At 38.1% G+C, this 17,398-nt stretch overlaps 1 protein-coding gene across 4 annotated transcripts in view; it reads left to right on the top strand.

The window, feature by feature from the left end:
* The first annotated feature begins 1,951 nt into the window (after positions 1-1,951).
* RAB11FIP2 (RAB11 family interacting protein 2) overlaps positions 1,952-17,398 on the top strand; it is a 46,622-nt gene continuing 31,175 nt past the window's right edge. Inside the window, exons 1-4 of one of the 4 annotated variants that reach the window (XM_071215654.1) lie at positions 1,954-2,769; positions 10,092-10,534; positions 11,220-11,688; positions 16,597-17,056. In XM_071215654.1, coding sequence (XP_071071755.1) covers positions 2,417-2,769; positions 10,092-10,534; positions 11,220-11,688; positions 16,597-16,657 — 1,326 coding nt within the window. In that variant the 5' untranslated portion in view covers positions 1,954-2,416 and the 3' untranslated portion in view covers positions 16,658-17,056. Of the gene's footprint in view, positions 2,770-10,091; positions 10,535-11,219; positions 11,689-16,596; positions 17,057-17,398 lie in introns of those variants that run through there. The other 3 variants (XM_058298301.2, XM_004471536.4, XM_004471537.5) reach the window with 3 other exon arrangements.

Consider the following 17,398-nt stretch of genomic DNA (forward strand, 5'->3'; position numbering starts at 1 on the left):
TAAGCAGACTAAAACACTGAAGTTTACAATAAATGGACCTATGGACACTAACAAATTAGTGAACCCCAGAAAGAATGTGCTGGACTCGGGGCCATCTTCGAGGTTTGTGGTGTTATCCTTCAGAGTCAAGGAAGTATTTTCCCTCTGTAATATTAAATGGATGCATACAGTTACACCCACCCTGTCCCAAAGCCCTTTTTAACTATACGGGTCCTCACATACCACCATTCAAAAAATATTTAATGGAAAGTAAAGACCCTTCACTTCACTGTTTCTCAGAGTTTTGAGTGCTGCGGCTAGGATACTGTAAACGTGGAGGCACTGAGGAAACATGGAGCATAGAAAGTTTTTCTCCAGTGGACAAGTTTTGAACTTTACCTGAAAATTACAAACACAATACTTTACACTTGGGTGGACATTTTAAGTTGGAAAAGTGCATTCACATCTAATCTCAAAATAGCATTGTAGAGGAGAAAAAGTATTAGATCATTCAATAAACTGAGTGTGGAGGTCATGTTATGAGGGGATTCCTTGATGCACGAATCTCCTTGATGAGAAGTCATGACCAGAAATACATGCAAAAGAGCAGTATGTTAGTGACCCTTGTAGCTGAAAAATAGAGGCAAGGGGAGGTAGAATTATCTACCACATTGTGCTAGGAAACGTATTCCCATTAGCTCATAATACTCCCTCCATCCCTATAATGGGCATTTTATCTAGTTTATGGATAGGGAAACTGATGCTCACAGAAGCTAAGTCGTTTGCCACCCTCCCGCAGTTAAACGAATTTCTGGCAGAGCCAAGACACAAGGCAAATCTCTGGATCCACCGGTACTCTTCCCATTAGATAAGGCTGGTGCTTTCCTGGGACGGGGGGCGAGGGGGCGGTCGCAGAGGATGGGGTGGGGGCACTTTTGATCTATGAGTCCATAGAGGCGCGGTAGGGTCTTAGACACGATGGAGACCTCAGATCACTCGTGAAGAAAATGATACCTATGGAGGTGAAATGACTTGACCGAGGTCGCCCTAACTGACCGGTGGTGGCAGCGGCGGGACCGGAACCAGGTCTTTCTTACTCCAACCCAGTCGCCTCCCGCGATTTTTATTAATCCACATGTTCGTTTTGTAATCTTCGTACTGCTTCCCTCTCTCCCTTCCCCTGGGTGGGTATATCATTTCCAGTCAATTGTCATAGTCTTCTCTCCGTTCAGAAAGAGAGGGGTGGGTGAGGGGCCTGGGGAAATGTGTGTTTCGGTCAGTGGAGGGGACCCGTTCATTCCACCACCGTTCACCTAACGCCCGCTCTGGGCAGGCCCTGGGCACCCAGTCTGCTTTCGTCGGCTCCCGCGCCCCCACCGCCCAGCTCTGTGCCCGGGAGGCGGGCGCAGCATCCTTCCGAGCAGAACCGCGCCTCCGGGTGGGGTGTTCCAGCCCACAGCACCCTCCCCAAGCTCCACGCAGCCTGCATGCGCGCCCCTGGTCGCCACGGCAACCGGGGTGGTGCTGACCTCTGACCCCGCGGCCTCTCCTCGCCCCGCCCCTTCGCGTTCCCGAAACCAAGATGGAGAAGGGCAACCCGGAAGTGCCGCCGCCGCCGCCCGCCGGGTACTAGAGCCGCGGGCCGAGCGAGGCCGAGCCCCGGGGCCGGAGCCCCGCAGCCGGCGGCTGCCTCCGCGTTCTGCCGCCGCCCGGGCGGCCGCGCCCCCCCGCCCCCGTTCCTCTCCCAGCCCAGGCGACCCGCCCTTGCCCCCGCCCGAGAGGAGGAGCTGAGGCGAGAGGGGGAGGAGGTGGAGGAGGAGGAGGGAGCGGTGTGTGAGAGGGAGTCAGGCCGCGCGAGCCGCCGGCGGTTCGTATTACCCGGGTCGGGAGGAGGAGCCCGGCCGGGCCGGCGGACCAGCGCGGGGAGGGCGGGAGGCGCGCAGGAGGCGGAGGCGGCCCGGCTGCGGGGAGGCGGGTGGGAGGCCCGGGCCGCAGAAGCCGGGCGGGTGAGCTGTAGTCGGAAGGGCGGAGGGCTTAGCGGTCCCTATTTAAAAAGAGGCCTCCCTCCCACCTCAGCCCTCGGCCCGGCCCAGGCCTCACCGACCCGCAGCCCCGGCAGCCTCCCGCCGCCGAGGGCCGGTCCCTGGGGCCGGTGGAGCGTGAAGGTGGGGACGCGAGGCGCAGGGGTCCGCACGGAGGCCTGGACCGCGCGGCCAGGTGATGGTGGGCCCCTGTGCGTCTCCAGAGGGAAGGGGACCCCCAGAACAGCCGTGCTCCCAGGCTGTCCCGGTCCGGCTGGCGTTTTGACATCAGCCCTAGGGAAATTGGGCAGCTCTCGGTGAAGTGCCCTTAGGATGCAGTGATTAAAGAATTGGGCTCTCCCTCTTGGAGGGGCACTGCCTGTGCTAGTGGACTCGGTGTAGAGAAAGAGGGCAGAATGATGCTGTCAGACCAAGCCCCGAAGTGGTTTCCCACCCATGTGCAGGTGACAGTGCTCCAAGCCAAAGATCTTAAACCAAAAGGCAAAAGTGGCACCAATGACACATACACTATAATTCAGCTGGGCAAGGAGAAGTACTCCACCTCTGTGGCTGAGAAAACCCTTGAGCCGGTCTGGAAGGAAGAGGCCTCTTTTGAGCTACCTGGCTTGCTAATGCAGGGGAATCCAGAGAAGTACATTCTTTTCCTCATAGTTATGCACAGGTCCCTAGTGGGTCTGGATAAATTTTTAGGGCAGGTGGCAATCAATCTCAATGACATCTTTGAGGACAAACAAAGAAGGAAAACAGAGTAAGTTATGTAATTTATTTTAAAATTTGGGGAGCTTAAGTATGTTTTATGGATTTTCTGTTTTTAGAAATTATTTGTATACTTGGGGCATTGGGGTTTTTTGATTGAAATATGTCCCAATTTTAAACACCATATACGCATGGGTCTGAAGTAAAAATAAGCTTCTGTGAAGAAACACTTACAGGAAGTCATTAATGATCGGTTTTTCTCTCATTTCTGTTTGAGGTAAACAGCTGTTACATAATTGACTATTTTGCACTGGATTTTAAGTAAATTAACATTGTTTCGCTATTTGTAAGAAGCCTGGATCGCAGTGTTGACCAATTAAAACAATATGCCTGCAAATTATTATAAATTATGAAAACAGAGTTTTTCATCACGTGGGATCAGAAAATTAAATCTGTCAATGTAACATTTTACTATGAATGTTGAACTCTGAAGCTGTCAAAAGATGAATGACCAAATTTAGAACTCAGTATTTCATTTCAGAATTATAAATACAATTGGCCTTCATTTTAGCTCAGCCATTTTTCATGGTCCATACATGTTGATGGAATCTAAAGCTGTTAAAAAAAAATTAGAAGTGTGTACAAACATCCACAATCTTGTAAAAGTATTTTCCTTGGAATTTACGATAATTGGAGATAGTGTATTACTTTGAAATTAGTTCTGCAAAGCCAGTGTGTTTAGTGACAATGACTTAATTTTTGTGATGAAATGATTTAATGACGTTGTCAGTGAAAGTCAGTCTTAGTCTGACTTTCAAGCTTGGGTTAGATAATTAATTTTTAAAAAGCAATATAAATTAACATTAGAATACTATATCTGAAAATGAAAAGTAGTATGTTTTCAGAGATAGGTAAACTCACCACTTCCTCAAATATGTACTTTTTCTATTTTGAGAAAACCTTAAGATTAATGAAATTAATGGGAGAAAAATAGTTTAACCTGAAGTCTTTAAATTTCTGTAATGGCTTTTGTATTTCTGTCGTAACTGAAATTTATTTACTCCTTTAAAATTCTACTTATGATAACTTTCTTAAAGTTATCTTAATTTCTTATTTTTTGAAATAACTATCTTTGGTACTTTTCTATATGTATCTGCCTGCATGCTTCTCTTGATTAGAGTTCTTTTTATCAGGTCTTTACATAAGATTTAATTGCAGGGTAAATGGGTAGGGAGATGAGTACTAGGAATGTAAGAAGAAAGTGGTAAATATTTAAATTAATTAAGGAGATGAAATTATTTTAAGAAAAAGAGAAAAAGTTGAATATTTATCGATGACTTTAATGGCAAAACTATTTGATACCTGAAAAAGTAGTATTTTATTTTCCTCTTCGTTCATCAAATTTAAAATGAAAAGTGGATAATCACCAAATAATTTGTTTCAAAATTGCCATTTGGGGTGACAGGATATTTTAAAGTGTTTTTTGAATGTAAATTTTAAAATATGTTGTAACTTTAAAGTTCTCACTGCATTTACAGTATTTTTAATATGAATGAATCATATATTAATGGCCTTCTCCGAAATATAAATTTTCCAAGTGAAAGTAGACCCAAATGTGAATCTAAAGGTGAAATAGCCTTTTAAAGTTTCTTTTTGTTTTGCACCTCCTCTTCGGCAGCATCATAGTTCCCATAAGTTCCCATAAGTTCCCATAATACTCCAATATGTAGTCTCTCCCTACAGAAATTCTATACTGACTATTAAATAAAATTGTTTGGAACTTTTTGGGGAAAAATGCTTTTAAATGTTATCAGCAGTGCTTGTGATGTTATTGCTTTCAAAGTGATTTTCATTTGTTACTATATGCTTAATATGTTCGTTCTTTGTGGATAAATGCGGACCATGTATTCGATGAGGTATCTTTATTGGTAATATTTCCAGTTTTTTAATATATTTAATAGCTTCCTTTCCAGCACAGCTGTACATGTGGTGCAGTAAGAGACAGACTTGCGTCACCGGTGTATTGCAAGAAAGATATTTAATATTCTGCATATTGCTGAACCTTGTCAACATATTCCCAAGTGCTTTTTAGAAAACCTGTATGAGTGATGAAGGCTACCAGCTGATTTAGAAATCCCATGAAACTGTGGGATGTGACACTTTTTACTTTTTGACACTGAAGACAAGTATTTACAGTCTCTCTTCCAGTTGTGTCATGATAGGCAAAGAAGGGTGATGGCTGAAACTAATCTTACTTATTTTTATACCTTCAAAATAAAAGCCTTTCCTCCTCACCCCCCTCTTTTAAGGGGAGGAGAAAAGGGGGGAAGGACTTGTGTAAGACTACTTTGAGTAGGGCTTAGAAAGAGAACTGTATTTCCCACTTTAGCGGGTTCCTGGCATGAAATTTAAGGAAATAGTACAGTGTTTAATAATAGAATGGTAAAATAGTTCATGCTGTTACGTAATATCTATTGATTTTTTACAAGTGAGTGATATCGATTTTTTTTTTTTTTAATGCTCATGAAAAATAATAATGATCGGAGTCCCTGAAGTTAGGTATGACTCAAACACAGATTTTAGGACTTACGTGTGCGTCCCTGCACCACACCTGTGTGCTGGCCTCTGGCACCCTCACTGCCAAATCTTGCCCCATTTCTGACCACACAGCACCAATTGCTTGGGAATAGTTTCCACATGTGTCATGGTTTTTGAACATGGACATATGCCCTCTAAAATTTGAACTGAGGCCATATATAATTTAAATCCAGCACTCCAGAGGTGGAAAAAAAAAATCAGCATTAGTCCACTAAGCCCCAAATGCTATGTCTTCATTTTACCTTTATGAAACCTGGGAAAACAATTGCTATCTCTGGAATGATTCTTGAAGGTCTCATTAAGACTTCATTATATCAGTTTCAAAACAAAGCGGCTAAAGTTACTTGTCTTGCCTGCATTTTTTAGTATATTTGTTAAAATTCCTTGCAGTTTTTTGGAGGAAGAGATAGAGAAAATATACTGCATTTACAGTTTATATTCAAATACTGACTTGCTCTTTTCTTTATGGCTTACCCTAAGTCTTTAGAGTTCCTTACCAAAAAACCAGAACAAAGCAGTTCAAAACACAGAGAGATGTAGCTTGGTTGTTTTAGAAATATGGTTCTAAAAACAAAAATTCAAGAAACATTTATTTAGTGAAAGGCAAACTGGCTTCAAGGAGCTTACACTCTAATAGAAAATGTGTATTGCTTTCCTCTTTGGCTATTGTGTCTCCTTATTATATACAGTGTCTATCCTGAAATACATGACCAGCTTTGTGGTTAACCTTATTAACATATGTGGTTCATTAAATAGGAAGAATCTCTTTTTTCCTACAGTTGTTACTCATCAGCTTTGGATTTTTTCCTTATTGACTTTAACCTGACACTGAGAAGTTACTTAGCATTCTCTGTGCCTTGGTCTTCTCATCTGTGAGATAAGGTTGTTAAAGTAGATGACTTATTTGGTCTTATTTCTAAAATTCTATTAATTTTGATTACCCTCACGCTCCCTCCTTTCCCTTGGTTATTGGTTTATTTTCTTCTTAAATCTGCTTTGATTTGTTGTGCTTCTTTGCTGTTGCTGCTGCTGTTTTGGTACGTTTCCTGTAAGGTGTATCTGCCTGTTTTCTGTGTCACCTGATGATGTTAGTATTTCTGAGGTACCATCCTTCAGAAGTATTCCCCACCCCACCTCTTTTGAAAATGGCTTTGTTTTCAGATCTATGAGTTAATAACTGGGTACCTAGCCTTGTTTCATTTCCAGGCTTTTTGAGTGCTCAGTTTTGTGTTACTCATTCCACAGTCTATAGCTGTGATTTCTTATTAACCCCCATGTCTTCAGATTTCACCTTTGCCTCATATTAGGGATTTTTTTTCAGTTTAGGGTCTGTTTAATTAATGCTTTCTATTATAAAATTTTCTATTAAAAAAAAAAAAGACAAGGTGCTTGCTTTGAATCACCTGGATCTTAATTAGCTGACTTGCTCCATTTAGTCAAGCAAGTCATTTTCTTGTGTGTTACTTAATTTGTGAGAATTAATGATCAATTTATGAGAATTGTCAATCTAGAAGACACTAGATTGACTCAAGATTTCATTGTTAAATAATGAGATACCAGAATCTTAGGGTCATTTGGAAGGACAATGTAAAGAGCTTCCCACTGCTTTTATTTATTGATAATGGAGATCAGTAGTAAGGCACCTGTGTTTCTATCCATGAGGAAGAATAATAAATGTAAAGAACCTACCTTATAAACCGTATTTTTCTCAGATGATCACACTTAGAGTAATGATAGCATTTCTTCCAGCTCCAAAGTCTGAAATCTGTCATAAGTATTGGGTTTTTTGTTTATATTCTTCATAATGTGCTATGATGTTTTGAGTTGTTGGTAGGGATAGATTTTCTTTGTTCTTATTGCTTTATTGGTTCTCATTTAGGGATTGGTAGCTCAGATTTGTGGAATTAATTTTAACTAGGGCCTCATCCACATGATTCCCAACTAAGGTAATTTAAGATTTTTTGTAGATTTTGAAGGTTGCTAGGGAAACTCTCTTGGAATAATATACAATGTCACTTGGTCATCTTCATTAAAGATGAAGAAAGACTTCTGGAATGTATTAAAATATTTTATTTGAAGTTAAGATAGTTGATTGACTTGTGTATTAAAACAAGGGAAAATGATGTCTTTGGGTTATATTTTTCTTTCAAAACTGTTTAGGTTTTAAATTTTAATTATTTAATAATACTTATTATTATATATCAACCTAACTAAGGAACTTCTGAATATGTTCCTAGAGTTTGAAAATAAAGATAGTAGAATAAAAAGGGGATACATTAAAATACCATATTGTAGATTTATCAGACTGATGATGGTATAGATATATTGAAAATGTTAAGGATATTTCACATTCTCACTCTTCTCAATGAGCTCTGGGATGGGGCAGTTGTTAGGCTGATAGCGTATTTTAGGACCTCGGACCACGCACTCATATGGTGCCGCTATAGCTGCTGCTTCTGAGTTTCATTTGTTAAAATCAGACTTCTTGGATCATGGACGAGTGCTCTTAGAATTTTGGTAATGGAAGTTTTTTTCAGATATTTCTTAAAAGTTTCCAAGCCCAGGTGTATATGCTCAGTTGCTTCTTAACTGCTTTAATTTCCTGGAATAATGGGCAAGAATTTGCAAAGTAATTTCACTAAAAAAATAACAATGGGAGAGACTGATGGTAATATAGGTCAGTGTTTATTTTTTTCTCAGCAATTCTCAAAAAATACAGCTTTGATCTATTCAGAAGTGACTGAAAATTTGTGTAATTATTTAAAATGTATTAATGTACTGTTCATCTTAAATATCCCACTGTAGGCCATTTATACTATAGTCAGTTTGCTAAGACATGGCTGATGGATATTGTATATTATGGGCAAATTCTCTCTCCTGCGTGAAAGACCTGAGAACCAGTCTTCCACTTGATGTTTAAGTAAATGTAAATGTAATCTTCTTCTGGCATATCCTGTTGGTAACAATGAGAGAAATAACTAATATAAAATTAGATTAGAGTTCCTTTGTAGCTAAGAAAATTTGTTACACTTGATTAGAGCTATATTTAAATAATAACCTGTCTGCAGGAATGGATATTATGCTTCCTTGTTAAGTAATGTGAAAGCATAAAAACTCTTTTAGGTTCTATTTTGCAATTTTTTTGGCTTTTTGCCCAGTAGAATGACCACTTGTGATACTGACAACTGGAGAATTTCTCATGGATGAAAATATTGTACACAAAACCAAAATAAATTCTGCTTTTCGTATATCATTGAAAAATTAACAATGTAATACAACGAAATGACTGAAAGTAATATTTGTTTCCATTCAAATAATTTTTATTTAGTATTGTCATAGTAAAATAGTAAGTGAAGCAAAGAGATTCTAGCAGGAGGAAGCATTTCAGCATTTACTTTCCCCTAGTCACAACCCAAAATGCTTCATAAGATTTACTTCTTCCATTTTACTTATTTTGTAAATTTTATTCAGGAAAAGCCTTTGATCCATTTTATGTAAATCTAATGTAAATTATGTCATATGCAATCTGCATGATTAGCAAACTGAATATAGTAGTCTCCAACATGAACAAAAATCTTGTTTTTTTCAAAGATTTATTTTTATTTATTTAATTCCCCTCCCCTCCCCCAGTTGTCTGTTTTCTGTGTCTTTTTGCTGCGTCTTGTTTCTTTGTCCGCTTCTGTTGTCATCAGCGGCACGGGAAGTGTGGGCGGTGCCATTCCTCGGCAGGCTGCTCCCTCCTTTGCGCTGGGCAGCTCTCCTTACGGGTGCACTCCTTGCGCGTGGGGCTCCCCTACACGGGGGACACCCCTGTGTGGCAGGGCACTCCTTGCGCGCATCAGCACTGCCCATGGGCCAGCTCCACACGGGTCAAGGAGGCCTGGGGCTTGAACCACGGACCTCCCATGTGGTAGACGGATGCCCTAACCACTGGGCCAAAGTCCGTTTCCCAACAAAAGTCTTTTAATGCTTTTACCTAAGTAATACTTTGGGGTGGGGACTAAAGCATTTTTGATTTTATTAAAAATGTGGTCATTTGTCATTTTATAGTACTCAAAAATAATTTGTATTGATGAATGCTGTCAGAGTTTTTACCTCAGTGTTTTTTAATGTTAATATATATTCTTGGGAAAATATTAAGTTAACCATAATATTCTTTGACTGGGTGGGATATGAATGGAGTATTAGAAATGTGTGAATTGAAGTTCTGTATTTATTATAGACATAACCCTTATTTTAAAAAGTGAATTCCATATTAAAATTAGGAATGTTAAATGAAGCATTTCTAAATTTTTGTAAAAGTGAATCATTTTTTGTTGAATAAAATAGCAGGGAGATTTAGACTATTTGTCATATTTTACCTTTAACAGACAAACCTGTATTGTATCATGGATACTTTCAGACTTCCCTTTGGAATATACCAAGAAATGCAAAAAAAAAAAAAAAAAAGTTCTTTGGCCATTATCATGACTTATATTCCAATTGGAAACATAATTAGCTATTATTGATAAGAATTTTCCATGATGAATGATTTTCAGATCATAAAAGAAAGGTTGTCTGAAACCTTTTCTTTTCAAACCTCACTTGCTAGCAATGTATATGTTGCATCACAGAAATAATGACCAGTTTTTTAAAACAATGAGTCAAACCAGAAATATTCTGTCTGATAGGTTCTCATTCAATGTATAGCTTGTCTATAAAGCTATTGGTATATAATGAATCTGGGTATCTTCTCTTGATTAGATGTTACAACCCATTTTTTTCCTTCTCTTTAAGGTGGTTTAGATTAGAATCCAAACAAGGAAAAAGAGCCAAAAACAGGGGTGAGATAAAGGTCAGTATTCAATTTATGAGGAATAATATGACAGCAAGTATGTTTGACTTATCAATGAAGGACAAAACAAGATCTCCTTTTGCAAAATTAAAAGATAAGATGAAAGGTAGAAAAAATGATGGGACATTTTCTGATACATCCTCTGCAATCATTCCAAGTACTCACATGCCTGATGCCAGTGCTGAATTTTCAAGTGGTGAAATACAGATGAAATCTAAACCAAAAAAGCCTTTTCTTTTGGGTCCTCAGCGACTCTCTTCAGCGCATTCAATGTCTGATTTAACTGGGTCCCACGTGTCTTCTGAGAAATTGAAGTCTGCTACTGTTAGTCAAACACATCTTCTTGGGCGCCAAATAGATTCCTTTGGAGCAGTTCCAGAAAGTGGTAAGTGACTTGTTCTTTTCTGTTGTATCCTCAGTGGTCTGAAGTACCCTTTTAATTTTTAAAGTTTAACTTCTAAAGTTAGAAAATAAAAATTGCAGTTTCTGTGGAATATATTCTGTTTAGTCATTCATCAGTTATTTAAATTGATAAGTTCATTAAAGGCAGAATTTGTCTAATTCATATTTATTTTACTAAATAATAAAATGATAATAAAATGAGCCCTGGTCACCTTTCATGGCCTGGCTTCTTTTTATTGCTCTTTCTCCTATCTGGAAAGCATATTTCATCAGAAAGTACGTAGGAAAGAGCTTTTCATGTTCAGAAGTAAGAAAGTAAATTTAATGCTAAATGACGGAGAAGGAAAAAAACTTTGACAATTTATAGCATCATCATGCCAAGAAGAACCTCTGGTTTTGGTCATATAGTTTATTTATGTGATTGTTTCTTTCTGAGCTGAGTAAATTTACTAATTGTCTAGGAATACACTAATTGTTACTACCTACATACTTCAGACTGCTATACCTTAGCATTTTAAAATTGTTTTCCTTGATTATTTTTAAGGTTAATATTGTGAAGTAGCTAATTGCTCTCCTTCTAAAAGCAGAACCAGTAGGCACACTGAATGTGTCAAGTACTGTGATGTAATGTGTCACTGATTATGTACTAACTACAAAATTGTTTGCAGGAAGTCTCAAATCTCCCCACAGAAGAACATTAAGTTTTGATACTTCTAAAGTGAACCAACCTGACAACAGCATAGATGAAGGTGAATCGTCTTTTGGAAGACAAAATGACCCATTTACAAACATCACTGCTTCATTACCCCAAAAATTTGCTACACTGCCAAGGAAGAAAAATCCATTTGAAGAAAGCAGTGAATTATGGGACAGTAGCATGAATTTATTTTCAAAATCAAATGAAGTAAAAAAAGAAAATAAAAGAGAGAAAAGGGAGAAAGTTAGCCTGTTTGAAAGAGTGACTGGAAAAAAAGATAGCAGAAGATCAGATAAACTTAACAGTGAGGGTGCAGATAGCCCTTGTGACTTGAAATCGCCTAATGCATTTAGTGAAAATCGTCAGGACTATTTTGATTATGAGTCAACTAATCCGTTTACAACAAAATTCAGGGTTTCAAATATAATGCCATCTTCAAGGTAAGCTTATTATGGGGACTTGTGCTATTTGGAAAAATATTGTACTTGAAAGTATCAAATGTCAGACATAGAGTGACTCATCAATGGGTGTTAATGCAAGCCAGAAATTTAGGTTGTTATGGTATATCTTCCAATATGATTTTCTAGGGATTAATTCATGGGCTATCTGGAGAGGATTAGTGGACCAATAGCAGCCTGTGGGCTATTCTTTAAAAATACTGGCTTAAGTTAAATATGAATAATTTTTATAATGGGTGCTAACTATCCTTATTAAATGACCACTTAGAAATCATTTTTATTTGTGAATATTTATTGAAATTAGTTACCTTTTGGGTACTGTAAACATACCAAAAGGTATCTATATGATGATTTATAGTCATTGAGATTGTCATCATTAAGATAAAGATTAGATTTTCAAACTCTGAGTTCTGTTATATATACAATGGTGTTTTCTTATTTCTTGATAAAAGTTGGAACTATATGTATTTAAATATGATTATAGATTTGGCAGAAGGGAACAGTGGAATAACTGATTAAGGGAACCTCAAGCACAGAATAAAATGAACTAATTGGAATCTTAAGTAATTACCACAAAAAAAGTTTGGTAGAAGTTTTATTCTGTAACACAGAGGCTTTTTCTTGTAGCAATAATGTATGCTGTACAGACCTGAATGAGAATCTTGGCTCAGTAGCACTGTGACCTCTATAAACCTCAGCATCTCCATCTTTGAAACAAGGAAAATAATATCTATCTGATAGGATTGGGTGAAGAAGTACATAGTGCAGAGCCAGGCCTCAAATAGGAAATCCATAAACAGCGACTGCTGTTATGGTTCATGTACTGTCATGTCATATTTTATTCAAAAACACATGTTACTTTGTCTTCTGTAAGTGGGAAATGTGATATTAACCATAATCCTTTTAGGCTGTGCTCTCTTACCTCTCTCTGGTATATTCTAATGACATGTTAAAAAGTATACATTTACTTTCAAAAGGCAGAGTACATTCTTTGTTTTCTTTAATCTATAAATGAAATATTTGCTGTGGCTTTAGAAAGTATTGCTCAGTCTTTAAAGACTATACAAATGAAATTATTACATTGTATTAATACTTTAGTGAGAAAAAAGAGAAAAAAAATACTTTATTGAGAGCCCATAGTTTTGATCAGCTGGTCTAAGATTTTTTTTTTTTTTTTTGGTATTTTATATAGTGTGCGTCATATATTGCATGAAACCCTAAATTACAGAGGAAGATAGAAATATTTTGTAATATATTTTTATTACTAGCTCCCTCACCACCCCTTTACTGAACTTTTTTTGCATAAGATTGGTAAAAACTGAGATTATTTAGAATTGGGTAATTTAGGTAATTTTAGAGTCAAAGAAAACAAAGACAAATGAGAAATCGGGAAAATAGTATTTTTAAATTATGGCAGCATATGGAAGAGTAAGTATTCTCAAATCTTGACTTGCCTAGTTTGTATTTACATGGACCACCATGGATTTTAAAAGTGTGAGCATGGCATTTTTAGTCTTTGTTTTGAGTGACTTCAGTATTACTGTTTCTATCAAAATTAGAAATGTTTCACTATATATGTATAAAATGATTATAAATATGTAAAATATAAGTTTTTTAATTTGAGGACTTTCTCTCCTCCATACTCATGAGATGCCAGATAAAAGGACAGAAACATTTGTAGATTCCTTGGGAGATACTATTCCTTTTGAGTTACAAACCATCTTTGTGGTAAATGTAAAACATTTGCAATAAAGGACTTCCTCTAATTAATCGTATAAAAAAGGATAGAACATAAATCGACCTAGGAAGAGTGTAGAGTTCAATTTTTTGGAAAACAGCTTATTTTGAGTGAACTTTGGGAAAATGTAGTCAAGGTAGTTTTGTCTTTATATAACAGCATATTCCATTATCTTCTTAATACTTTCACTCAGTTACTATGGGGAATTTTAGATTTCTCACACTGAAATTCAAACCCAATGCACTTTTTTTTTCTCTTTAGGAGGCACCTGGAACCAGGTCTAGCACCTCCCATGTGGGAGGTAGGCACTCAACTGCTTGAGCTGTATCTTTTCCCCCCTCCTCCCCCATGCATATTTGAAGCGATGGACTCACATCATTGGAGCACATGCTGTGAATTATTTTCCTAGTAGTGCTAAATAGATCTATTTACAGAGACTTCTTATTCTTATGATCAAAGTTTGTGGAAATACTGCCCAAAGTTAAAGGTAAAATAGCTGTGGAACTGAATTTTGTTCTTTGTGAGTGACCCAGCTCACAGGTTCCAGGTGCAAGGAACCATGTTACTTCCCCCTGAGTAAATAATGTGTACGATTAAAACTGGAGAATTTCCTTTATGTTAAAAAATTGAGACTGTACTAAGGTACACTGTTTAGGAGTTAGAGTTTTTATTTCTTTGTGTAGTGAAGTCTGCCTGAAGAAATTGCCTTATAAATCATTAAAAAATACTGTGTTTTACTGTTTTTGGACTAGGTCTCAGCCTTGCATAAAATTGTTAGAGAAAATTAGTCAAGCTTAATGTTGGGCAACTTGACCAAAGAGACTTTTACTCTTATTTACTAATTCTCAGTCTCTCTTCTCTTACATATCACCTCTTCTTTGAAACCCACTTCCCTTCTAGGGAGAGGTAATTCCTTGAGTTGAGCAGTATTATCTAGTAGGCATCACAGTGTTTCCTAATAGTTTAGCTACTTTTTCCTCTTCTAGCTCCATGAACATCTTGTGGGTGTGGCCTGCATTCATTCTTTTTTTTCCCCTTAATCTCCACTATACTGCTTGATAATTAGTGGTTATTAGAAAAGCATGTTTTGAATGAATGACCATAGTATAGCAGACCAGTTGCCTAAAATGGTACTTTCATTCTGTCATTCTGCTTCCAGTCCGACACGGGCTATGAAGCTCTTTCTGATACAGACCGAGAACAGATCCATAAGGGCAAATGTGTGCATTTTTATGCACAACTAAATGTAGTTAAATATCGAAATGTGTTTTAAGGAATGACTAAAATTTAATATTCATAACCTAAATAGCACATTTCTGTTTATTAAGAACTCTGTTAAATAGGGTAGGTTATCAGCTGTAATACTCAAGCCCAGAAGTTAGTGTTTCATCACAGTAAAAGTTTATCACTCACTCTTGTCAATACAGAGAGATGATGGGGGTGGAGGAAGCAGGTACCTTGCTCTATGCAGATGGTCAGATCCATACAGTAACTGCAGAATCAGCCTCCCGCCTTCTTGGAATACCACCATCTTTAACACATGACCTCCCAGGTTGCTGCAGAAGGGGAAAAGAATGGAGAATCCCATGTTGAACACTTTGATATGCCAAGTTTGGTAGTGTGTACATTACCTCCATAGATGTTCCATTGGCCAAAACGCAGTCACATCCCAACCTCATTTTGTGGGTGTGAGAAATATGGTTCAGCTATGTACTCAGGAGCATTTTGTGAACTGGCCTTTGATGCCATTTCAGCTTTCTCCTGACAAGTTTGGATGCTGGCTCAACACTTGGCATAACTGCAAAACTCCTACCATACAAGTACACAAAAGTTAGTTGGAATTCTTGTAAATTTCAGGAATGATGTTGTTTCAGTTGTGTTAGTATTGAGTTTGTGTTTTAAAATTGCTGCTTCTCTTGCTTTTAAATTATAAATCACAGGTAGTTTCACATTACAAGCATCAATTAATTTCTTTGTTGATTAATCCCACACTTTGTTAAGCAATGCTTTCTTTTTTACTTTCATTGGCAGTATGTAATTGTCCAATAAGAAATAGGCCTGGATGTTATACCAGTTACCATTTTCATCCATTGTTCACGATCAGTTCTTTCACATTGGGCTGTTTTCCACTGTGTTCACCAAACCTGATTTTTTTTTTTTTTTTAATGAGCATATAGCTAGATCCTTCTGTTGAGATGGCGCCATGTGACCAATATCTGGGCTTATTGATGTGTGAATGTCAGAGACATATACCACTTCCAAGCCAATCCTCCATGTTGCTTCTTTTCCACTGTACTCTAGACCAGGGCCAACAAACTACACCTGGGGGCCAAATCCTGCCTGCTGTCTGTTTTTGTAAATAAAGTTTTATGGGAACACACTTCTTTTTTGAACAGTTGCTCTTGTACTATGAGAGTAAAGTTGAGTAGTTGTGACAGAAATCCTATGACCTGAAAAGACAAAAATATTATTTGGCTTTTTACAGAAAATGTTTGCCTATCCCTCACTAGCTGCATGGAGAGGATCTTTGAGTAGCTAGATGAGGGTGGTGTCATAAGATAGGGGCAGCCAGAGGCCCTGCGTGCATGTGGAGGGCCACCTGATGAGGAATAACTGATTGGGCTTTGAGTAATAAATTCTCAGAATAGTAAGTTACTGAGGTTTTTTTTGCATTTATTTATTATAGCACTTAGCATAATTTATCCTAATAAGAAGGGCAAGTGGGTCATAGCACCTTGTTTTCTGTTTAAGAAAGCCTAGATCCAAAAAAGGATAAGAACCACTGGTTTATACCACCAAATCCAAACTCTTCTTTCCAACTTTCTAGGCCTTTCTTATTCACCTTTCTCCTACTGTTCCTTATCTTTCCTTTCTGGGAAAATTAATTTCTTATGGAACCTCTTTATCCAGAGGCCTTTGTAAATTATGCCATTTCCATTCCTTGGCTCAGTCTTGGAAGGCATGTCTGAGTCTGTCCTTGATGCCAAAGACTTGGTAGGTCTTTCTTCATTAATTGTGTGGCATCTCCCTTCTTTAAATTGTTCCTGATATAGAAGAACATATTTTCCGTATGATATTTATTATGTCTAGGTTGTAGTCTTTCTAACTAAGCTGTATAAGCTCAACAGTTCTGTTGAATCTGTTTTTCTCAGGTGCCTCATGCTGCCTAGAACAGTGCATGTCCTCTCATTGGTGATCATTAAGCTCTCCTGAGTTTTTCCTTTTTTTTTTAAACTACAGTTTGTTGGACACTACTTCAGTGAGTGAGGTTCTGAAATGAAAAATTAACATTTAAAAAACTTCCTGTGTGATTCTGGTTATCAGTCAGATTTGGAAATTGCTGATTTAAGTGATACTACCTATTTAATAGAAGTTCAGGAAGTACTTATTGATGAAGAGGAATAAGGAGTTGTCCTGTCAGCCTTCATGTTACTCAAATGTGGCCAGTCTCGAAGCCAAACTCAGCATGTAAATGCAATGCCTTCCCCCCAGCGTGGGACATGACACCCTGGGATGAGCCTCCCTGGCAACGAGGGACCACTATCAACTACCAACTGATGATGCAACTGGAAAATGACCTTATACGGAAGGTTCAATGCGGATCAGCAGAATATCCACGTCTACATAAAATACCATGACTTTAAAATGCTGTTTGACCTAAAGTAAGGGGGAAATGGAAAGGAGAAATGAGTTTATATGGCTACGAGTTTCTAAAAAAGAGTCTGGAGGCTGGCAGAAGGATTGCCCTCATGCACAACTGAGCAGAGTCAGAGAGACAGATAAAGCAGATACAACCCCCAGATATTGGTTCCTTTGAGGGCTAAAGAGACCCATGGGAGTTATGGTCATGGCCGATGGGGTTAACTACCAGGGCAGATGGCCCCTCTTTGGAAATGGTGTTTATGTGTGATGAATCTGGACTCAGATGGGATCTCCCTTCATAAGACTTTCATG

The sequence above is a fragment of the Dasypus novemcinctus genome, chromosome 6 (genome assembly GCF_030445035.2).
Source record: "Dasypus novemcinctus isolate mDasNov1 chromosome 6, mDasNov1.1.hap2, whole genome shotgun sequence".
NCBI classification, from domain to species: domain Eukaryota; kingdom Metazoa; phylum Chordata; class Mammalia; order Cingulata; family Dasypodidae; genus Dasypus; species Dasypus novemcinctus.